This window comes from Bubalus bubalis, chromosome 17 (assembly GCF_019923935.1).
Source record: "Bubalus bubalis isolate 160015118507 breed Murrah chromosome 17, NDDB_SH_1, whole genome shotgun sequence".
In the NCBI taxonomy this organism is placed as follows: domain Eukaryota; kingdom Metazoa; phylum Chordata; class Mammalia; order Artiodactyla; family Bovidae; genus Bubalus; species Bubalus bubalis.
In genome coordinates, this window is record NC_059173.1 from 19,295,483 (window position 1) to 19,320,468 (window position 24,986).

General features: G+C 45.5%; 1 protein-coding gene across 1 annotated transcript in view; it reads left to right on the forward strand.

Annotated features, from left to right (window-relative positions):
* Positions 1 to 24,986, forward strand: part of CFAP251 (cilia and flagella associated protein 251) — a 74,478-nt gene that overhangs the window by 41,169 nt on the left and 8,323 nt on the right. Inside the window, exons 18-21 of the mRNA XM_045163098.1 lie at positions 7,268 to 7,382; positions 8,412 to 8,575; positions 13,635 to 13,725; positions 13,946 to 14,089. Coding sequence (XP_045019033.1) covers positions 7,268 to 7,382; positions 8,412 to 8,575; positions 13,635 to 13,725; positions 13,946 to 14,089 — 514 coding nt within the window. The remainder of the gene's footprint in view (positions 1 to 7,267; positions 7,383 to 8,411; positions 8,576 to 13,634; positions 13,726 to 13,945; positions 14,090 to 24,986) is intronic.

Consider the following 24,986-nt stretch of genomic DNA (forward strand, 5'->3'; position numbering starts at 1 on the left):
ACGTCTACGCCTGTGGTTGCCCTCTTGCGCTGCTAGGCTTGTGAGTCCAGGGTTTGCTCCTCCTGATCAGTGCATGACCCCTTCGTTGGGGCCCTGCATTCATCATCCCATTTCATCTGCAACAGTCCTGCAAAAAGATCGTGCCACTGTGGATCAGACAGGTAACAAAACCTGCCCAAGGTCACTGAGCTGGTCAGGGCAGGACTTGCCCCTTGAACCCACCTGTGACTCTGTCCTCTCTTTGAGATCGCTGGTCCCCGATGCAGCCCTCACAGAGGTGAGGATGCTGTGGTGACCCCACCTGGGAGGAGGAAGTGGGAAAACACCACAGCAGCTTGCCCCATGCTTGAGGAAGACCATCCTTTGGAAATGTATCTCAGATAAGATAGGTCCTCAAAAGGCCAAGATCACTCAGGGTCTTTTTTTTTTTTTTTTTTTTGTGATTGCCCTTTTCAGAAGGGCCCATGGGGAAATGACTGAGACATGCCATGTCATTGTGGCAGGGACAGGAGAGAAATACAGCACAATTTTTTTTTAAAGCTATTAAAACACTGGGAAGGAGACATTTGAAAGAAATATGTAAAACGGAGTTTTAGGAAGATTTCAGAATTTTTGTACATCATCTTTAATGGACACAAGCTTTTTGGATAAAAACTATCTCATAGGGACTTCTCTGGTGGTCCAGTGGCTAAGACTCCGTGCTCCCAATGCAGTGGCCCAAGTTCAATCCCTAGCCAGGGAACTAGATCACACATGCTGCAACGAAGAGCTTGCATGCTGTAACTGAAGATTCCTCCATGCCACAATTAAGAACCAGCGCAGCCAAATAAATAAACATTAAAAATAAAGAATGTCCCATAGATGTGCCCAGTTCTGAGAAGCTCCGAGTTGGCTGAGCAGGTGGCTGGGGGATGGAGCTGCCCAGACTTGGAGTTCCTCCTCACAGTTAGTAATGAGAACTCAAAGCTGAGCGGTTAGGAGGTTCTGCCATTGAAGATCAATGGGAAATTGGTATAGAGCATCTTTCTTGTTTTAAAAAATATTTCCACCTGTTGCCTTTATTGTTGCTGTTATTTTTTATTCCAGTTTAATTGATATATAACTGACATACAGCACTATATAAGTTTAAGGTGTACAGCGTAATGATTTGACTTACATACATCATGAAGTACTGTTACAGGAAGTTTAGTGAGCATCCGTCCTCTCCTGTAGCTACAAAATTAAAGAAAGAGTAAAACATTTTTTCCTTGTTATGAGAACTCTTAGGATTTATTCTCTTAACAACTCTCATCTGTAACATGCAGTAGTCTTAACTATATTTATCGTGTTATACATTACACCCCTAGTGCTTATTTTTCATACAACTGAAAGTTCGTGGCTTTTGCCTGCCTTAATCCAACTCCCCCTCCCCCCAACCCCTGCCCTCTGATAACCACAAATCTGGTCCCTTTTTCTATGAGTTTCTTTGTTTGTTTTCGAAGTATAACTGACCTATGACACTGTATTATTTCTTGTTACACAACATAGTGTTTCTATGCATTTATTCCTACTTCTATATATTTCAAGATGATCACAACAATATGTTGTCATACAAGGATATTACATAGTTATTGACTATATTCTCTGCATTGTACGTTTCATAACTGGGACTCATTTATTTTGTAACTGGAAGTTTGGACCGCTTTATTTCCCTCTCCTATTTCTTTCCTCCCCCACAACCCTCCTCCCCTCTGGCAACCACCTGTTTGTTCTCTGTATCTATAATTCTGTTCCTATTTTGTTATATTTGTTCACTTGTTTTGTTTGTTTTTTTTTAGCTTCCATATATAACTCAAATCATACAGTATTTACCGTTCTCTGTCTGACTTATTTCACTAAGCGTAATACCCTTCAGGTCCACCCATGTTATCACAAATGACAAGATTTATATTCCATCGGATATATGCACTACATCTTCTTTATCCATTCATCTATTGATGGACATGTAGGTTTCCTCCTCATCTTAGCTATTGTAAATAATGCTGCAGTGAATATAGGGGTGTGTATATCTTTTCGAATTAATGTTTTCATTTAGAGCCATGAAATCAGGCGTTTCTGCCATTGAAGAGCAATTGGAAATTAGTATAAAGCATCTTTCTTAAAAAATAGTTTATTAAGGCAAAATTCACATGATGTAAAACCAACCATTGTAAAGTGAACAATTCAGTGGTATTCAGTCCTTTCACCACCTACCTCCATCTAGTTTTAAAACATTCTCATCATTCCAAAGTAAAACCCCTGGCATAAAGCATCTTTTAAGCTGTAGGAATAATAAAGCCCTGTAACCACAACTTAATTGGGAAGGAATTACCTTTTGATGATAAATCCAAAAGAATTTTAAAATGCATTTAAAAATATTTGAAAGAACACGAAGAGGCAGTTCAGAGAAAAAGGCCAATAAACCTATGAGCAGATGCTTACCAGTACATCAAAGATGCAAATGAAAAGAAGACATCATTTTTCACAAATCAGATTAGCAAAGATAAAAATGATCGATAGCGTCAAGTGTTGGCAAAGTCGTAAGACGCTGTAACAGGCTGCTAGCGGCCGGGTTGGGGGGTGTAGTGTAAATGGGGACAACCTTTTGGGAGAGCAATTTGTTACCCTCTATTAAATTACAGCCTGTCTTCTGACTTCTAGGAATGTAGCCCACAGAAGTACTCGCACAGGATGCCAAGGCATAAGTAAAAGGATGTCTTGTTTGAAAATATTTTTAAAAATGGAAACACTCCAAATGTCCATTAATAGGGGATTAGTTAAATGATGGCTTGTCAGTACGCTGAAACATGATGCTGCTTTTAGAAAAAGGAAAAAAAAAAGAGAAGATAGCTCTCTGCATAGTAACATGGAAATATCTGTAAGACATAAATGAGATAAAGTAAACTGCCAAAGAAGCATGAATATATTTTCATATAAAATTATATTTATATAACTTATATATTTTAATCTAAAATTGTAATTAGGTGGGCTAGAATATATATAAAGTTGTATACAGCAAATTATTACCCATGATTATCTTGGAATAAAGGGTGTAGCCATGTAGAGTTATGGGTAGATTTTTCTACTTTCTGTCTAAATATTTGAAAATTTTCACAATGAATATGTAAAATGTTTTCCATCAGAAGAAAAAGACATTAATTTTATAAAATTGTTAGAAATTCAGCAGTACTATGTAGCAGTTACATAGCTCCTACTATGTGCTGAGTATCCTACTATCTCCTGAACTGTACCAAGTGCTTTATATATATATTAACTTATTTAATGCTGACTATAGTCTTATGGAAGAGAGGGCAATGGCACCCCACTCCAGTACTCTTGCCTGGAAAATCCCTGGACAGAGGAGCCTGGTAGGCTACAGTCCATGGGATCGCTAAGGGTCGGACACGACTGAGCGACTTCACTTTCACTTTTCACTTTCATGCATTGCAGAAGAAAATGGCAACCCACTCCAGTGTTCTTGCCTGGAGAATCCCAGGGATGGAGGAGCCTGGTGGGCTGCCGTCTATGGGGTCGCACAAAGTCGAACAAGACTGAAGCGACTTAGCAGCAGCAGCAGCAGCATAGTCTTACGGAGAAAATACTGTCATGATCCCTTTTTTACCAGTAAGGAACCTGAGGCCCAGAGGGGTTGAATAGCTGAACTCTTTTCCTTTTGCTTATTTGTAATTTCAGCTGGAATTCATATACTGTGATATCTACCATTTTCAGTGGCTTCTTACTATGTTCACAAGGTTGTGTAACCATCATCACTATTTCATTCAAGAGCATTGTCATTACCCGCTAAGGAGATATCCCAAACCCACTAGCCATCATTCCCCATTCCCTTTCTTTCCCTCCGACCACCCCCCGCCCCACCACAACTATCCATCCCTGGCAATTACTAGTCTACTTTCTGTCTCTATGGATTTTTCTGTTCTGGATACCTCATGTAAATAGAATCATATGATATGTGATTTTGATGTCTGGCTTCTTAGCATCATGTTTTCAAAGTTCAACCATGTTGTAGTCTGTATCAGTGCTTCATCCCTTTTAACGGCTAAGTAGTATTCCATTGTATAGCCAGACCACGTTTTGTCTATCCATCCATAGCTGTCAATTGGGTTGTCTCTACTCTTCAAACTTCCAACAAACCTTTGTATACAGGTTTCTGTGTAGACATCTGTTTCATTTCTCTTGGATACAGACTTAGCAGTGGAATTGCTGAATCATATGGTAAGTATGTTGGACCATTTGAGGAACCGCCCGACTGTTTTCCACAGCAGCTGCACCACTTCACATTCCTGCCAGCCATATACGAAGGTTCTAGTTTCTTTACAACTTGCCCCTAATTTTTAAGGGTCAGAGCTGGGATTCTTACCAGCGTCTGTGCTCTTAATCATCCTCTTCCCTGCATCTACCCGTTAAATAATACTGGTTTTTATTTTGTTTGGCCATACCATATGGCATGCAGGATCCTAGTTCCCTGACCAGGGACTGAACCGGGCCCCTGCATTAGAAGCATGGAGTCCTTACCGCTGGACCACCAGGGAAGTCCTACTCAATGATATCTGAGGAAGGTCTTTAAACATTTCTACTCAATTGATTAGATAAAGATGACTTAAAATTAGCTGATGCATTGTCTCTCATCTGGTTATCTTAGTATTTTTGACACTTCACCTAATTCTCTGCATATATGAGCCTGATCATGGATCATCCAGCCTGGCCCCCCTGCATCCTGCAGCCCAGCGGTCACAGTCAAGTTTGCCTTCATAGTTTGCCCATGCTCACCACCTCGGTTTTACCTTCCTTCACCCTCCTCCCCCAACTCCTTTCCCCTTTACCGTTTCTGCAGGTTTCAAGCAGTAGTCCACATCCCATGTGTTTGAGCTCCTGTTCCCACTGCCTGTTTTTCTGTTACTACCCTGTTTTTTCCTGCCTTTGCAAACTCAGATGTCTGCTGCTAGATGTCTTATCTCTCCTTCCCCAGCGCAGGCTCCCTGCCACGTGTTTGCTTGTCACCTCACTTCTCCCCTCGTGGTGCTTCCACAGCTGTTGTCCCTGCAAGGCTGTGAGCTCAATGGCAGTAACTACCTCTCACTCATTTCTGAGTCCCGAGCCCCTGTCACAGTGCCTGGCACAGAGAGGTACTCAAGAAAGTTGTACAAAGAGTGTCTCCTGTCCCCGCCAGATACGGGCTGGGTACAGGAGATACAGGGAGAAAACATATCCAAACAACAAGGGGCTTAAAATATAAGATGAAAAAGCTACTGGCCTTATTCAGGGGCAGACTCAGGTTTTGTGGGATGTGAAGTGTATTTGAATTTGTGGGTCCTCTTTTTTTATTATTATTAAAAAAGAGATGTAAAGACTTCCCTGGTGGTCCAGTGGTTAAGAATCTGCCTTCCAATGCAGGGATGCAGGTTGGATCCCTGGTTGGGAAACTAAGATCTCACATGCTTCAGTTTAGTTCAGTTCAGCCGCTCAGTTGTGTCCGACTCTGCGACCCCATGAACCACAGCACACCAGGCCTCCCTGTCCATCACCAACTCCCAGAGTTTACCCAAACTCATGTCCATCAAGGCAGTGATGCCATCCAACCATCTCATCCTCTGTTGTCCCCTTCTCCTCCTGCCCTCAATCTTTGCTAGCATCAGGGTCTTTTCAAATGAGTCAGCTCTTCGCATCCGGTGGCCAAAGTATTGGCGTTTGAGCTTCAACATCAGTCCTTCCAATGAACACCCAGGACTGATCTCCTTTAGGATGGACTGGTTGGATCTCCTTGCAGTCCAAGGGACTCTCAAGAGTCTTCTCCAACACCACAGTTCAAAAGCATCAATTCTGCACTCAGCTTTCTTTATAGTCCAACTCTCACATCCATACATGACCACTGGAAAAACCATAGCCTTGACTAGATGGACTTTTGTTGACAAAGTAATGTCTCTGCTTTTTAATATGCTGTCTAGGTTGGTCATAACTTTCCTTCCAAGGAGTAAGCGTCTTTTAATTTCATGGCTGCAATCACCATCTGCAGTGATTTTGGAGCCCCCCAAAATAAAGTCAGCCACTGTTTCCACTGTTTCCCCATCCATTTCCCATGAAGTGATGGGACCGGATGCCATGATCTTAGTTTACTGAATGTTGAGCGTTAAGCTAACTTTTTCACTCTCCTCTTTTACTTCCACATGCTTGGGAGGGACTAAGTACTCACCGGAACCACTGAGCCTGCATACCACAATTAGAGAGTCCATGCGCCGCAACACAAATCCCACGAGCTGGGCCCTGACGCAGCCAAATAAATTAATTGGTTAATAAACAAATATATATAATTTTTTAAATTAAAAAGATATATAATTAGGGATAAATTAAAAACGGTGAGGGCCCCTCCCAGGCCTCAGAAGGTACGTGTATGAGGGAGGGGTCCTGCAGCTCAGGTTTTGCCAGCTTCAGGGCAAATCCAGCTCCAGGCTTGAGGTCACTTATGGCAGCCTCACCTTGGATCAGGTTCCTAATTACCATAAGAGAATCTGAAATCAGAAATCAGACCATGATAGGGGTGCAATTCATTAGAGTGTGATGCACAAAGTTTTTGGGGGACCCTTGAGTTGCTCTCAGACCTGCTGTCAGATTTCTGGACACTAAATGGGGTCTCCCTCTAAGATCCTGGGCAACCTTGGGAGGATGGGGCTGTTTCCTCACATCCTGTCCATGCTCGTCTCGTCCTTGCAGCATTTTCTGCATCCCTTGTTTGTGTACGCGTTCTCGAGGCATGATGTTCCCTTCATTCAGCTGTCAAGGGGAAAGTCAGAGCCTTGGCCAGGAAGAGCATCCTTCACAAGCGAAATTTCCCTGGAACATCTGGAGCTGCCGCCCCGATTTGCAGCCACCATTAGCGGTTGAGAGAGAGGTCTTTACAATGAAGGGCTTAGTTAAGCGACAAGAAACTCAAAATTTAAAACATATAGGGTGGACTTCCCTGATGGTCCAGTGGTTAAGACTTTGCCTTCCATTGCAGAGGATGCGGGTTCAATGCCTAGTCAGGGAGTGAAAATCCCACATGTCTCGCTGCCAAAACACCAAAACATAAAGCAGAAACAATAGTGTAACAAATTCAATAAAGACTTTTAAAATGATCCACATCAAAAAAAGAAAGATCTTTAAAACATATGAGGCATCGTGAAAGGGAACAAGTCATAAAACCTGCGTTCAGATTTGTGGAATTTAGAACGCGTTTCTTTTTTTTCTCTTGCAGGAAGACACTCCTCGGGCCAGTGTACGGATCTCCCATCGAGCAGATACAAATCCTCCCAGTGAAATCCACTCTGGAACTGCAGAAGCGCTACATGGTGTTTATTAACAGAGACAAGGTGCCAGCGGTTTGCCCTCTGCCCCACTAAGGTGACCGCGTGTCTGCCGTGGGAAATAGCCACAGGTGTTACCAGACTTAAGAACACTGGCTTTCCCCAAGCCCGAGACTCTCATCCTGCTCCACACTGCAAACTGCCATAATTGAGTGAGGACGACTCTTAGGAGACTTCCCTTGTTTTCTCTACTCCCCAAAGTACACCAAAGGATTTTTCCTTTCCTTTCCTTTTCTTATGAAGACAAGTTAGTTACACTTAGTTGTACATTTAATGACTAATCTAGGGACTTCCCTGGTGGTCCAGTGGCTAAGACTGTGAGCTCCCAACTCAGGGGCCCCGGGTTCGATCCCTGGTGAGGGAACTAGATCCCACTTGCAGTGACTAAGAGTTCACATTGCAGCAACTAAAGATCCTGCATACTGAAACTAAGACGTGGCACAGCCAAATAAATAAATTAACTAAAACAAAAACAAAAACAAAAACTACAAATCCATATGGAAAAGTATAAGATCATAAAATGCCATAATTATCCTGGAAAAGCCTGGACATCTGACCATGAAGGTAGGAGGGAAGTTTCCTTTCTGTGTCCCTGGTAGAACCAGGCATCTCTCTCCCAAGGGGCCACCCTGCAGGGCACAGTGTATGTGAAGCCCCAGCCATGTGAAATGCGTGAAATGCAGCCCTCACGCACTGAGAAGGCATTCCAGACCCACAGGTCCTTCACATAAACAGATCTGGAGCTGACAGGTGACTGTGCCAAGTCTGGCCTTTGGCCTGGGTATCTTAGTCTGACTAGTTACTTCTTCCTTTCTAGTCTTCCCCGGTGGCTCAGAGGTTAAAGTGTCTGCCTGCAATGCAGGAGACCCAGGTTCAAATCCTGGATCAGGAAGATCCCCTGGAGATGGAAATTGCAACCCACTCCAGTATTCTTGCCTGGAGAGTCACATGGACAGAGGAGCCTGGTGGGCTACAGTCCATGGGGTCACAAAGAGTTGAACACGACTGAGCAACTTCACTTTTCTTCCTTTGTAGGTTGGACTTCAGATCTTACCAGTTGATGGCAATCCACATAAAACCTCTGCCCTCATATGCCACCCAAATGGGGTGGCCGGCATGGCCCTTTCCTATGACGGCTGCTATGCCTTCACAGCAGGAGGGCAGGATCGGTCAGTGGTGCAGTGGGAAATCAACTTAAGGTGCGTGTTGCAGTGCGAAGCTTGGCCCCCTAAGGAGGGTGTCACGTGTACACCCCTTCTTTTCACTCAGCAACAGCAGACAGGTATTAAACCCCTATGACGGGACTTCCCTGGTGGTCCAGTGGCTGAGACTCCATGCTCCCAATGCAGGGGGCCCGGGTTCTATCGCTGGTCAGGGAACTAGATCCCACATGCTACAGCTAAGAGTTCATATGCTGCAACTGAAGATCCCAAATGCTGCAACTAAAAAAAAATAAAAGATGACACATCCCGGTTCAGACAAATAAATAAATATTAGAAAAAATAAAAACAAAAACACCCTACAACATCCTGCGCACTGTGGTAGGCCTGCAGGTATAAAGACAGCCAAGACTCAGGCATGGCCTTCGGGGTGCTCCCTGAGACACTTGTTCATATTAATGGGCAGAAGGTTACTCTTCTGTTTCAGAGACCCATGGTATTTGCAGGCGAGGCCGTGTAATCCTACCTCGTGAACCCACGCCCCTTTCCCCCAAAATGCTTCTCACTATGTTGCCTGAAAATCCACACCAGCTAGAGAGATCAAGCCTGAATCTCCAAAATGTGTGTTACAGAAATAGTAAGAGTATTATCTGAAATGTGTATTTTCAGTCTTCTCTTTTCACCACCCTGCCCTGAGTTGCGAATTTCTGCCTAGGGCGAGGCTGAAGAGTTCCATGATCGGGCATAGGAGAGACATCGACTTTGAGGTCAGAGAAACATGGGTTTGAATCTGAAGACTACTGTCTGCTGGCTGTGGGATCTAGGCTGCCCTAGGTCCCAGAGATTAGCATCTCTGATCTTTAGATTCCTTGTCTGTGTAATGGAGGGGTGGGGAAGGGGACAACAATAGGGACTTTTATACGATCCTTATGGAAAGCACACAGCGCTGAGCTAAAGACTCAGTAAATTAATGATTTCCTTTCATCTCTTCTTCCTTATAAAGGCATTTACTTAGGAGTGCAGGATCTTATTAAAAAAGGTTAGGGACTCCCCTGGCGGCCCAGTGGTTAGGACTGCATGCTTCCATTGCAGGGGCTGTAGGTTCGATCCCTGGCTGGGGAACAAAGATCCTACATGATGAACAGTGCGGCCAAAAAATAATAATTTTTTTTTTTTAAAGAAGGTTTACCACTATAGTAATCTTCTCATCTCTCCAAATTCATTGAATAGCCACAGGGCGGATCCAGTTCCTTTCCTGACCACCTTCTCTACGCCCCTCTTCCTGGCAGGGTCCCATGAGGAGCTGGGTAAAAACAGCCCAGAGAAAGGTACCTTCCTAAAAGAACAAACCCAATTTGTTTGTTGGGTAAAAGAATACCCCCAGTAAAAGAATACCCCCTAGGCTTCCCTGGTGGCACAGTGGATAAGAATCTACCTGCCAACGCAGGGGACACAGTTTTGATCCCTGGTCCGGGAAGATTCCACATGCCATGGAGCAACTAAGCCCCATGTGCCACAACTGCTTAGCCTGTGTGCTGCAACCACTGAAGCCATAGAGCCGGTGCTCCACAAGAAGAGAAGCCAACTCACCGCAACTAGAGAAAGCCCACGCGACAGCAACAAAGACCCACTGCAGCCAAAACTAAATAAAACATAAAATAAAGTATACCCCCACCGTCTGCCAAGTGCACATCCCTCTTCCATGGCATTCACGTGAATAGAAGCAAGACCAGCCAGGTAAATCCGCTTTGGAACTTCGAGGGGGTTTCAGATCGCAGTTTCAACTCTGACCTTCACTTCTGTTCTCACCTAGGAGGGCAGATTTTGGGGATTTAGAAGCTAAAGGTGAACTCTCCCCTTGAAAAGAACTTAGTCATCACGTCTCCAGCATGAGGTGCTTAATCCTTTGACACCTATAGCCTGTTACCTGGATGGGTGGGATCAAGTGACATCCTGGTGGGAAGACAGAATCTTCCTTTTTTTTTTTCATTTTTGTCCTTGTCTCAAATCATCTTGAGATCTGGAATGGCAGAGATTTAAGAAAAAAAACAGAATATTCGCTTTCCAGTAGCTTTCCTGAACATGGCCAGAATCCAGGCTTGCAAGAATTTCAATTTAATCTGTTGTGGGGACAAAGGATCATTATAAACTAATTAGCACTTCATCACTGCTTCTGGTGTTTTAATATGTTCAGTGCTTCACTAATGGAAAGAAATGTAAAAACCCGAAACAAGTAAACTGGTGAAATTTCCTACTAGGTCTATTGATGGTGAGTTGTAGGGTAAAATGAAGGTGATAAATCCTGTCACATTCACATGGTCTTAACCAGCAAACTCCTAGGCCCCCGAATTATCATTGCAGCGTCTCAGACTTCCCCTGGGAGACCCCTTCCCTTCATCTTTCCCCCAGAGCCCCCCACTCTTACTTTCCCTTCCCCTATCTTGGGTGGCAGGCCACCCTTTTTCTCTCTTTGTCGGGCATCTGTTTTTAAATCCCCCATTTTTGTGCTCAACCTCACGCCTACCTGGCATCCTGCAGTCTTGCTCAGACAAGTGCCAGAAAGACCCAGATGCAAATCCCATCTCCCCTGCTACTTGCTGACCTGAGGCAAGTTCCTTCCCTTCCTTGAGCCTCAGTTTCTCCATCTGTTAAAATGGGAATATTACCACTGTGTTCAGAGCTGATTTATTTGTTTTTGATGTCTCTCTCTTAAGATGCAGTGGAAGTGCCAAGCCCTAATCACTGGACAGCCAAAGAATTCTCCCTCCATGATATCTTTATACAAATATAAATATATATATATATATTCGTATTGCATGCTATATGCACCCATCTGCACCTGCGTTTTGCACTTGGCAGTATATTTATTTGGCTGCACCTCAAGGCATGTGGGATCTTAGTTCCCCTACTAGGGATTGAACCTGAGCCCCCTGTGGGAGAAGCTGGAAGTCTTAAACACTGGACAGCCAGGGAAGACCCCAGAGCTGTTTTGAGGATAGTGATGTCTACCATTGCTATCCCCCCTCCCCTCCCCCTCCCCTCTGCCTCTCCTCCCCTTCCCCTAGGGAACCTTTACTGAGCACCTGCTCTATGTTGGTTGCTGTCTCACAGCTTCTCCGGCTTTGGCTCATTCCCCAAAGTACTGACTATTCCTGGGCACAGTAGAAAGAGCATTCTCAGTAAATGCGCCTCCCCTTTGTTCCCCAATGACCTCTTGTTTTGTGGCGAGTGTTAGAACCCAACTTAGGGAGAAAGGGGACATTAGGACCAGTCCTGTCCTGGGATCTCAGATCACCGCTCCCGCAGCCAGGACTGCCCACCCTCTGCATTTGCTCTCTGCTCGCCTCTGCCGTAACCCGCTGTCACTCTGCAGAGGCAGGTTTCATCACTCGCTGGAAACATGGCCTCTGACAGTTCCTAGATTTCACACCAGAGTTGAGGGAAGGCTCAACCCCCAGCTCTGGTGGAACAAGCCCAGTCAGTTCTTCTGGCTCTCCCATCAGCTGACGGTGGCTGGGGAGCCAGGGATGTATTGCAGCTCTGACCAGCGGAGAGCTGCTCCCATAGGATCCAGAGCTCAGTGGTCCTGTTCCCTGGGGCTTTCCTGGTGGTGACAGGCTCCTCCATGTCACATCGGGCCTTTAAACTGGCCCTACTTCAGAACCATGCCTGTTGGGATTGGGCCTGAGGCTGGGCTCGGAGCCTCAGAGCAGGCGCCCTCTTAGCCAGACTCCTGCCTCGATGGCTAATGTCAGAGCCAAGAGTTGGGTGAAGGCTGGGCCCAACTGGAGACGGGCCTCAGGCCCACCTGGAGCCCAGGCCCACCTGGAGAGTACAGCAGCTCCACAGACCACCAGCATCCTGCTTGGGTGGGGCTTGTGCGGGGTCCTGACTGAGGACTGAGGACTGTTTGGTGGCTGACTCCTGCAGGAACGGTGGAGGTTGACCCAGGTCAACAGTACTAATAACCCTGGGCCAGGCCCTGGGTCCCGTGCTTTCCATGCATTGCCTGATTTATCCTCACAGCTATCTGGCGACATAGGGACAACCCCGTTGTACAGGTCTGGAAACTTGCTCCAAGGGGCTCAGGGACTGCCCCAGGCATGGAGTGAGGTGGTGAGGCTGTGGATTCATATGCTATATTCCTAATTCAATTCCACACCTCAACAAAGATTCATCACAGGAGAAAAACAAAGGACTTCGTGTCCAATCCTTTATGTGCATTCACTTTAATTTTCACAACTGTCTCGTGAGGCAGACCCTGTAATTATTCCCATTTTTCAGAATAGGAAACTGAGGCCCCGAGTAGTAAAGTTACTTGCCCATGATCACCCTGCTCTCTGTAGGCAGAGCCAGGGCTCACAGGCATGTCCCTTTCACTCCAGATTCGGTATACTTAACCTCTTCCCCACCATAGTCTCTACAAAGTGTGTCTTAATCATCCTCCAAAGAAGCTAGTGGTCTGATGAGCAGAAATCCAGTCAGTGGATTATTAAAATGATTTTATATTATTAGCATTTTGTATGAGACAGAGTCAGCCTCACATAAAAAGTAGGTTTTCTTTCCACTTAAAGGGCCTATTTTTGGAAAAATCTGACCCTGTGTTAGAGAGCAGAGGGCTATTTTTATCTGACCAACGTGGGTCCCTTGTGGCCTCCTGAGTTTTTATGGAAGCAATTAGTGCTGGCCGTCCACCTGTGCCACATCCCATTCCCTTGGCTCTGGTCACACTCAGATCTAAGGTTACAGCATGGCCGCTCTGCTGGGGGTGGTCCATGGGCTCAGCACATGGGGACCCTCCTCTTCCTCTAGAAGATTTCTCCAAAGATTGCAGACAGATTGCCAGGCGCCTGCCCTGTCATCTGAGAGAGTATCACCATCTTTAAGACAGGGGCTCCAAGCCACCGGGTACCACACTTGAAATTGAATTTTCCATTTGCAGCTTCATTTTGGAGGGAATTTGCTTAGCAAGTTTACAGAGACCCTAGTTGTATCCACACTGTAATACCCTTCAGAGGTCTGCAGCCTGCAGGACTTGTGGGCCATCGCGTTCCCGCCTGAGTACTCTCTAATAGCGATGTTTCTTTTATTGTTCTAGTGCCCTGGAGGCAGCGGTTTCTCTCGGGGGCGAAGACCTGACCCCGTTCTATGGTCTGGTGTCTGGTGGCAGGGAAGGAAAATTCTACAGGGTAATTGTCCTCAGAATAAACACTTGCCCGTAACATCTAGTTAAGTTTGTAAAACAAATGTGCCCGGGGTTAACCTTCTTGCTTTTTTTTAATTTTTCCCAAAGCTCTTTTCCCCACTGAGCTCAAAATGTACTTTCTAGAAAATGCCCTTGAAGTCTTAATGGCTGCTTCAGACTAAAGCCAAAAATGCATGTTGTGTTTCCACTTTATTTCCACGTAGGAGCTGGAAGACTATTTTTACTATTCTCAGCTCCGTAGTCAAGGTATCGATACAATGGAGACCAGAAAGGTGTTGGAACACATCTGCCTGTCGGAGCTTCCTTTTGTCATGAGAGCAATTGGCTTTTACCCATCGGAAGGGGAGGTAGGTAGAAGGAAAACAAGCGCAGGCAGGACGTGTTATTTATAAAAAAAAGACCTCAGGGAGCCGTCATCATAGGTCAAAGTAAAAGTCTAACACCATTCTTACATAAATGGATCAGAAAGGAGGTTCTGGGCATAGCTGAGGCATTGCTTAGAAACAGACTTACCGTAAAGATACCCCTGTCAGGTGGATTCCTTGCCAGAGTTTGATGTGGTTGGTGAGAGCATGTGTGCCTGCTAAGTCGCTTCAGTCGCGTCCAACTCTCTGCAACCCCATGGACTGTAGCCCGCCAGGCTTCTCTGTCCATGGGGATTCTGCAGGCAAGAATACTGGAGTGGGTTGCCATGCCCTCCCCCAGGGGATCTTACCAATTCAGGGATCCAGCCTGTGTCTCTTACCTCCTCCTGCACTGGCAGGCGGGTTCTTTACCACTAGCGCCACCTTTCCGGAATTAGACAGAAGGGCCCTCGATGCATGAGGACCAGCCTCATGGGGTTCAGGGAGGTAATGCCTGCACAGCGCTTGGCACAGTGTAGGCTGCATAGAAAGATCTCAGTAGATGCTCACTGTTGTGATCATTTCCCTGCGTAGCTGCAGTTCACCTGGCCTGTGTGAATGGGCTGCCCTTGAGGTGGCTGCTCATCCCGGGCTGGGGATGGAGCTCAGGAGATATAGCCCTTCCTTGGCACCTCACAGCTCACCACCAAATGCAAGGGGCTCCCAACAAGGACCAGAGGAAGTGGTCCTCATGGCAACTGTGGCTTAAAATGCAACTGATTGGAATATCCCTGGCAGTCCAGTGGTTAAGACTCCACACTGCCACTGCAGGGGGCTTGAGTTCCATCGCCCGGGGAACTAAGATCCTGCATGCCGAACAGCCAAAAAAAAAAAAAGCAACTGACTGGGTTTTCTTTCTGACTTAAAATGCTAGCACATTCTGATTGTAGAAAGTTTGGAAAAGATACACAAGTGAAATGAAGAACATAATTACTTGTAATTCCACTACATGGAGACTTCAGTTATTGGTATCTTCCTGGATTGATTTATATATAATGCATGTATATATAATGTTTAAAAATGAATGAGTACCATATTGGATATATACTTTCATCCTATATTTTCACTTAGTATTGTCATACACATTTCCCATTTCATTAACAGTTCTCTGAAAACTTGATTTTTAAAGGATATAGCTTAATTTTATTACTTTGATTTAGAAAATAGAACTGTAAAGAAGAAAAGAGAAATGACTCAGAGGTAGTCATTATTAACATTTTGGTGGACTTCTATCTATTGTTTTCTGTTTGGATATAGACATATAAATTTTTAACAAAGAATTGTTGTTATATGGTGTATATAGGTATAGATCAGCAAATGCATGCATGCTTAGTCGCTCAGTTGTGTCTGACTCTTTTCGACCCCATGGATTGCAGCCCACCAGGCTCCTCTGTCCATGGGGATTCTCCAGGCAAGAATACTGGAGTAGGTGGCCATGCCCTCCTCCAGGGGATCTTCCCAACCCAGGGATTGAACCCAGGTCTCCCGCATTGCAGGCGGATTCTTTACCATCTGAGCCACCAGGGAAGCCATATATCTCAGCATTTTACAGAGTATGTGTATACATGTATGTATACAACAGGATTCTCAGTAACTCTTGTTTTGTGAGCATGTGGTGAAAATTACTTGAAAATGTGTTTTTTTTACCCCTGGCTTTATGAAGATCTGATTGACATAACATTGTGTTCATTTAAAGTATTCAGTATAGTGGTTTTGTATACATATATATTATAAAATGATCACCACCACTCAGTTAATTAACATATCACATCCATCACCTTGCAGAGTTACCATTTTTTGTGTATGGTGAGAACTTTAAAATCTACTATTTTAGCAGCTTTCAAATATACAGTACTGTGTTTTTATTTGGCTTCTCTGGGTCTTAGTGGCATGTGGGGTCTTCAGATGCAGCGTGTGGGATCTGGCTCCCTTACCAGGGTTGAAACCGTGTCCTCTGCATTGAAGGTGGATTCTTAACCACTGGACCACCAGGGAAGTCCTTTGTATTGTTAACTGGAGTCCTTATGTTGTACCTTCTAACCCCAGGACTTGTTTATACCTGGGAGTTTATATCCTTTAACCACTTTTCACCCATTTCTCCTACTCTCCACCTTCTTCCCCTGGCAACCGCCAATCTGTCTTCTGTTTCTATGAGTTTGATTTTGTTTTGTTTTCTTTTCAGATTTCACATACAATTTGAGATCATTTGTCTTCCTCTGTTTGACATTTCACTCAGCATAATGCCCTCAAGGTCCATCCACATTGTCATAAATGGCAAGAACTCCCTCTTCTTTATGGCTGGATAATATTCCAGTAATGTTCCATCATGCACACAGACACAGCCCATATTTTCTTTATGCATTCCCACCAACAACGCAAAGAATTCCCATTTAACTTCACATCCTTGTGAGCACTGGTTTTCTCTTTCTTTGATAAAAGCCGTTCTGACAGATACAAGGTGATAACTCATTGTGCTTCTGATTTGCATTTTCCTAATGGTTAGTGATGTGAGCATCTTTTCATGTACTTGTTGATCATTTGAATATCTTCTTTAGAAAGATATCCCCTCGAGTCTTCTGCCTATTTTTAAATTGGGTTATTTGGTTTTTTTGCTATTGGTTGTGAGTTCCTTATGTATTTTAGGTGTCAACCCCTTATCAGATGTGTGGTTTGGGAATATTCTCTCCCATTCCATAGGTTGCTTTTTCATTTTGTCAGTCATCTCTTCTCCTGTGCATAAGCTTTTTGGTCTGCTATCGACAACATGCTTTCTTAAGTCCATATATTCAGTTGATCCATTCCTCAGTTGATGACACATAGGTTGTGTGAAGTATTTAGGCTGTCAGAGACATGGCTATGATGAACATCTCTGCATATGGTTTCTATACTTCTCTGATTGTTTTCCTCGGTCAAAGTCCTAGAAATAGAATTACCAGATCAGGTAATATTACCAGAATTACCAGATCAGAACTTTAAGGCCCAGTTGCCAAATACTTTTTCAGAAATGTAGCCTTTTACAGCTCACCCTCAATCACACATAACTCCTGAAACTCAGCTGAGACTTGATGTTCATCTTAGGTGTCTGAGCATGGTTTAGTGATGTGAGCTATGACCCTGGTCATTTCCCTTGGCCTCAGTGGCCTCCCCAGAGTCACCTCTTTTTTTAATTCTCCAAGTGTGACTAGAAGATGACTTTTATTCTCCACATAGAGTCTGGAGAAATGAACTTTCAGAGCCCATAAACCCAAGTTGGGTCTTGAATGAGCACCTTAAAAACACCTGAGACTCTTTTAAGCTCCTTTAAAGTCTTTTGACCAGTGTGCATTTTGTAAAAGTATGTGGCCAGAAATGGAAACTATCCAGAAAGTTTGTGCAACCCACATGAAAGTGTTTTTTAAGAGCTGTGTTCCTAAAGCGTATTGCCTAGAACCCTGTTTCTCAAGCTGGCAAGTTCAATAGAATCACCTGAAGCATTTAGTAAAAAATCAGAGTCCCTGGCCCCATCCCAGATCTAGCCATTCAGAATCTCCATGGAATCTAAGGGTCTGCATTTTCCTTTAAAAAATTTTTTTTCTCCTCCTTCTTCTGTTTGCTTATTATTATTTTTAAAAAACATTTATTTATGTATTTGACTGCATAGGGTCTTAGTTGTGGCATAAGGGATCATTATTTGCTTCATGAGAACTCTTAGTTGCGGCATGTGGGATCTAGTTCCCTGACCAGGGATCTAACCTGCAAGGCGGATTCTTTATATATATATATATATGTATATATATATATATATAATTAAATTTATTAACTTAGTTTTGACAGTGCCGGGTCTTCGTGGCTGTGTGCAGGCTTTTTTCTAAGTTGCGGTGCGTACGCTTCTCTTATTGAGGAGCACGGGCCCTAGCGTACATGGGCTTCAGTAGCTACCCCACGTGGGCTCAGTATTTGCAGCTCTCAGGTTCTAGAGCACTGGTGCAGTACTTGTAACATTCACGGGCTCAGTTGCTCCACGGCATGTGGGATCCTCCTGGATCAGGGATCAAACCCATGTCCCCTGCGTTGGCAGGTGGACTCTTTTAACTACTGGACCACCAGGGAAGTCCTTGTCACTCAGGATTCTTGATTTTAAACCCTGGGCTCAAGTAAATGTGTCCTCTGCAGTACTGTTTTGTCAAGAAGTGAATTCTGGATGTTTAACCTCTGTGCCTGTCACCCACCTGCCACGCAAAGTGCTCAAGGGTGGCACAGAGTGACTGTGGTTTTTCTGCTTTCTCTGGAAGTAAGAGGTGTAATCACTGAAGGCTCACTCCATTGTCATATCTTTGGGCAAAAATAATAAAACTTAATCACCTATCGAAGTTCTTGCTGATGAGTAATAAGCACCCAGAGGGAATTCCCGGGTGGCCCAGTTATGTTAGTACTCTGCACTTTCGCTGATGAGAGCCCAGGCTTCTATCCGTGGTCAAGGAACTAAGTTCCCACAAGCCTCCTGGTGTTCCCCCCCACAAAAAAAATACCAGGAAAAAAAGGTTAGCCTGCCACAAATGTTTTAAAGTGATACTGAATATTATTTACCCACATAGAAACAAAAATAAATGAAAATGGTCACTGCCGGGTTGTCACTGGTTCTTGCATGAGTCCCCCACCCCAGCTGCCACAAAAGGGGTTCCGGTGCCCCAGTGTCTTCATAAATCCCCTGGATTCCAGGATTTTTCATCCACTTAAAAAACACGTTTACTCTTTGGAGATGTTCTCTGAATGCCCCCGATCCAGATATGTTCATTGAGGAGCGCGTTTATTGCTGAAGCTCCTCGGGGAGAACTTTTTGATCTCTTGTTCTCATCAGATTTATACCGATTTTAATAAAAAATGTTTTGGGGGCTTTGAAACTTTCAGACCCAGGCTTTGCCCTGGTTCATGAAACATTTCCTACTGAGATGCAGCTGCTCCCCCTGCCCCGAGAAGTTCCGTGAAGAAGTAGGCACAGCTCATAGAGTATTTTAGCATTTGGTTACATGAAAGACTTAGAGATTCAAACCAACCACCCCCAACCCCGCCCAAGGCTAGACATTATTTATATTTTTCTTTATGTCATTTAAACTGACTTGGGAATTTGTATCTAGTCAGTGTGGCAAACTGAAGCCAAATTATACAAGAATATAACCCTCCCTAAAGGATCCCTAACCCCACCCATCTTCTGCAGAACACAGCCAAAGAGGTGGGGGTGGGTTGCTCCTACAAATCTTCATTTTTCAAAAGAAAGGTCTGCAGTGTTTATGATGTTGTATAAGGAGCTCAAACTTAGGTTTGGGTTCCTAAGTTAGGGTTCCTTCACAAGTCTGTATAGCTGATTTCACATACAAGAAAGTGTTTTTTTGGCTGCGTCGGCTTCTCTCTAGTTGAGGCACATGGGCTCAGTGGTCGTGGCGTACAGGCTTAGTTTGCCCCGAGGACTACCAGGGAAGTCCCATGAGAAAGTTTTGTCTTCCATCTTTATAGGTGTATTCTTTCCTCTTCCGGGTCTTTGGACTGTCTTGTTGGGCTCGGCCTGCGCTTCATGCCACATGTGTTCCCTGGTTCCTGGTGGCTATGTTCCTATTTAGCTTTCCGAGCGTTATACATTCTTGATGTTTTCACAGTGAATTCACAGCAGTGCGACCTCTTGGGCCAATTAAGGCCAATCCTGGCAGAGAGGCATGGGCCCAACAAGAGCTCACATGGTGGATGCTCAGCAAATCTTGGTTGAATTAATAAATGAATAATTGAATGATGCTCGCCAGTCATGTTTGACTGCAAAGACAATGAGGAAGATAGAATCCCTGACTTCATGATTTGATCTCAGAGTAATTAATAAGTATTTGGTATATTCTGCAACTTTAGCCTTGTTTAGGAGAGTTTGGAGAAGGCAATGGCACCCCACTCCAGTACTCTTGCCTGGAGAATCCCAGGGACGGAGGAGCCTGGTAGGCTGCAGTCCATGGGGTCGCTAAGAGTCGGACACGACTGAAGTGACTTCACTTTCACTTTTCACTTTCATGCATTGGAGAAGGAAATGGCAACCCACTCCAGTGTTCTTGCCTGGAGAATCCCAGGGACGGAGGAGCCTGGTGGGCTGCCGTCTATGGGGTTGCATAGGGTCGGACACGACTGAAGTGACTTAGCAGCAGGAGAATTTGGAGATGAAATAAATAATCGCTTAGCTTTTTAAATATGCTCATTTTGGATCCAGCAATTCTACTTTGAGGAATGTATCCTACAGAAAAACTCAGGCAAGGGTAACAGTGACATATAACTATTGCAATGGGCTAGTCACTCAGTCGTGTCTGACTCTTTGCAACCCCACGAACTGTAGCCTGTCAGGCTCCCTATCCATGGGATTCTCCAGGCAAGAATACTGGAGTGGATTGCCATTCCCTTCTCCAGGGGATCATCCTGACCCAGGGATCAAACCCAGGTCTCCTGCATTGCAGGCAGATTCTTTACCATCTGAGCTACAGGGAAGATCTTACAACTACTGCAGGATAGTTTATGCTGCTGCGGCTAAGTTGCTTCAGTCGTGTCCGACTCTGTACAACCCCATAGACGGCAGCCCACCAGGCTCCCCCGTCCCTGGGATTCTCCAGGCAAGAACACTGGAGTGGGTTGCCATTTCCTTCTCCAATACATGAAAGTGAAAAGTGAAAGCGAAGTCGCTCAGTCGTGTCCGACTTGTAGCAACCCCATGGACTGCAGCCTACCAGGCTCTTCCATCCATGGGATTCTCCAGGCAAGAGTACTGGAGTGGGGTGCTATTGCCTTCTCCGAGGATAGTTTATATAATAATGAAAAATTAAAACAACCTTAACGTCCGTTGACAGGAGATTGGGTAAATCAATCCAGACACACCTACATTTAGTAGTTACTGAACAGTGAAATTGACCTATGATTATTTTTTTTAAATTTATTTATTTTTGGCTGTGCTGGGTCTTCATTGCCGCGTGCGGGCTTTCTCTCGTTGAGGTGAGCAGGGGCTGCTCTCTAGTTGCGATGAGCAGGCTTCTGCCTTTAGTGGCTTCTCTTGTTGCAGAGCACAGGCTCAGTAGTTGTGGTGCATGGGATCTTCCCAGAGCAAGGATAGAACCCGGGTCCCCTGCATTGGCAGGCAGGTTATTAACCACTGGACCGCCAGGGAAGCCGACCTGTGATTCTTAACTCAGAAAGAATGTGCTGGTTTTGTTACTGAAGGACAAAAGGCAAGTTGCAAAACAGTATGTAAAGCATGGCCTCCCTTCGTTAACAATAATACGTAGATCTAGAAGAACTGAAAGAACTTGTTCCAGACGCTTAGCGATACTGACTTCTGAGGCATGGAACTCATAACAGCTTCTAAACCCTAATTTCTGTGCATCACTTCCTGTCAGCTGGGGCCTCCAGTACCAGCTGGAACCTGGCCCTGGTCCATCAGAGTTTGGGGCTGCCCTGGGGACTCTTGCTCTCCTGGGCTCGCGGCCCCTCCCCCACGTGCGTGTGCAGACTCCAGGTCATTCCAGACCCGACACTCGGCTCCTTCCTCCATTTCCACAAAAGCAGAAAGCCTAATCCATGCAAGACAACTTTCCTGAAAAACTGGGAATCACCAGAAAGTTTCAAGCGTAACCACATTTCACAGCAGTTTCCCTAAAACTGCTTATTGGTACTTCCCTGGCACTCCAGTGGTTAAGACTCTGTGCTTCCAATGCGGGGGTGGGGAGTGGTGCAAGGGTTCAATCCTTGGTCAGGGAACTAAGATCCAACATGCTGAGTGGAGCAGCCAAAAAGTAAAAAACAAACCATGCCCCCTTTCAAAACCCCTGCTAATTAGACCTCCTTCCCAGTCCTGATGACCACCCCCAGGGGGCTTCCTAGCTCCCCCTCTTCCCTCCCCCAGCAGCACCCCTCCTCTCCCTCTACTGGCCAGGCCAACTCAGCTCTTAGCTAGTGTTTCCAAATCTGCAGCATAAACCCATATCCAGGGTCTACAAACGACAAAACTTCCCATTTAGTTGCATCCATCCTACTTAATAGATGGTTTGGTTGTAAATTGCCAGGGAGAGGGGAGCATCTTACATACATTTCTGAAGAATTTAATTTTTCTTAACTACAGGCAGTAGCTTGTATTGCTTTTGTATTCAGAACAAAACCCAGAAAGATAAACGAACAAATCCTCCCAAAGCCTTGTGTGCTAATCTTTGTGGCTAAACCGTGGTCCCAGCTGGGGTGGAGGGAGCATAGCCAAGTGGTACAGCGGCCCCTCTACAGGGAGGAGAAATCCGAGCGAGGGGTCATGGGTAGTTTCTGCTCTGATGAAGACCCCAAGGGAGTTTGGAAACGCGCCCTTTGAAGAGAGGTCCCTGGTGTGCTGGATTTGCTCTGAGACATAAATACCAGGAGGCGTTTCCATCCTGAAGGCGAGAGGAATGATGCACTATCATTCCTCATCCCGCAGCAATAACCAGTGTTGTGGGGAGGCCTTCCTGGTCCACTGAGAACCCCACACCAGGGAGCGCTGCGCTTCCCCACAGAGATCAGGACAGGACTTCTGCCTGCCGCACTCACAGCATCTAAAGAAAGAAATCCTGAAGTGCGGGGCGGCTACTGAAAGAGAGCACAGCTGGTCATAGTGCCAAAACACCGACAGTGGCAGCGGCGGACCAGCTCTTCTCGCTCGAGCGCTCGCTGGGCGCCTAGCGCCACACCAGCCTCCCTGGCGTCCAGTCCTCACAGCAAGGAATGCTTTCATCAGCTCCATTCACCACCAGGGAAAGTAAGGCCTCTGGGGAGGAGGAAGCCTGCACAGCCACTGAGCTACTGAGGGCAGGGCCGGGGTCTGCACCCCAGCAGGCTGGCCTCGGACCCCACATTCTGTTTTGACATGTGCCTCTTACTGCAAACGAGGAAGAAATCCTGTAAGTCAGGACATGGAACACTGGTTATTGCTGCGGGATGAGGAATGATAGCACACTTTACTTCCATCCTTTGCATCTCCAGTGTTTGAATTTTTTTTTACAAGCATGTTGTCATCTTGACTGGTTTAATGATGATTAAAGAATAGATCATAGTCATAGTGAAAAATATATTTTCAAAAATACTGATATTATTTGCCTTGTTACTTGTCTTTGCCGTTGCTTCACCTCTGTATTATTTTTCTTCCTTTTATTTTTCTTTTTAAAAAAATGTTTGTTTATTTATTTGGTTGCATCCGGTCTTTGTTGTGGCCCGTGTGCTCAGTAGTTGCAGCACAGGCTTAGTTATCCCAAGGTATGTGGGATCTTAGTTCCCCAACCCACATCAGTGCAGGGATCGAACCCACATTCCCTACATTGGAAGGTGGATTCTTACTGGACCACCAGGGAGGTCCCTCCTTTTATCATTATTACTATTTTTCACCATGCTGCGTGGCTCGCGTGATCTCCTGTGACCATGCAGTGAAAACACAGACTCCTAACCGCTAGACCACCAGGGAACTCTGTATTTTTCCTCCTTTTAAACAACTTTATTGAGCTATATCACAGATCACATAATTCGCCCTTTTAAAGTATGCAAGTCAATGGCTTTTAGTATGTTCACAGAGTCACGCAACCATCACCACTTTAGGTTCCTCTCAGGCGGGTGACTTCAGGACAAGACCCCCACAGGCCCTAGGAATGGGCCTGGGTTATCCAGGGAGGGGATCCTGGGGTTCAGCATTCCCAGAGTGTTGCCTAGAATGGGGAGGCATAGAATATAGGGGGGTAACTCCCTGTGAACATGCTACCTTACCCAGCAAAAGGGATTTCACTTGTATGATTGTATCAAGGGTCTGGAGATGAGGAGATTATCCTGGATCACCCAGTGGGCCCAGTGTAACTACAAGGGTCTTTATAAGAGGGAGGCAGGGGACTTTTCTGGGGGTCCAGTGGCTAAGACTCCACACGCCCAATGCAGGGGGCCAAGGTTTGATCCCTGGTGGGGGAACTAGATCTTGCATGACATAACTAAGGCCCAGAGCAGCCAAATAAATAAGAGGGAAGCAGGAGGGCCAGAGTTTAAGGAGGAGCCATGATGACAGAAGAAGAGGTTCAAAAGGGTGATGGGCTTGCAGACTTTGAAGGTGGGAGGGGGCCACAAGCCAAAAAATGCAGGTTGTCTCCAGAAGCTGGAAAAGGAAAGAAGGAAGAAGGGATGCTGCCCTATCAACAACACCTTGGTTCTGGCCCTTCAAACCCATTTCAGACTTGTGGCCTTGAGAACTGTGAGGTCAGTCTGTGTGCTTCAGGCCACTAGTGGTGTAATCGTTTGTTATAGCAGCAATGGGAGACGCACAGAGGGTGCTTTGGAAGTGTTTCATGGGCACCCTTCCCTTGCTCCCCCCTCCTCACGCTTGTTTCCCAGCCTAGAGTGCCTTCCCCTCCCCTCCCACTGCCTGGATCCTCAGTGGCCCACCTATTCTGAGGCAGTCTTCCCAAGTCCCCCTTAATGAACACTCCTCCAGCCCTGGATGTCAACCTCCTGCATTCAGGCACTGAAATCTTTTAGAGCCACGGAGTCCAACCGTGTTAAAATCACTTGGGGGCACTTAAAAAGTACTGATACCTGGGCTCAGCCTCCAATCTGTTGAACTTCGGGGTGGCGCCTGGGCCTGGATAGTTTTGAAAAGCCCCCCGGTGTAGGCACAAGGCTAAGCAGCCAGTGATGGAGCCTTCCTGTTCGTTCACTGTAGCAGGAGTGAGTGTGTGTGTGTGTGTGTGTGTGTGTGTAGTCTCCTAAGTGTTTCTTCACAGGACCCAGACCAGTGCCTGGCACTTCGTAGGTGCTTAATCTTTGCTGACTGATTGGCTAAGTGTACACTCCT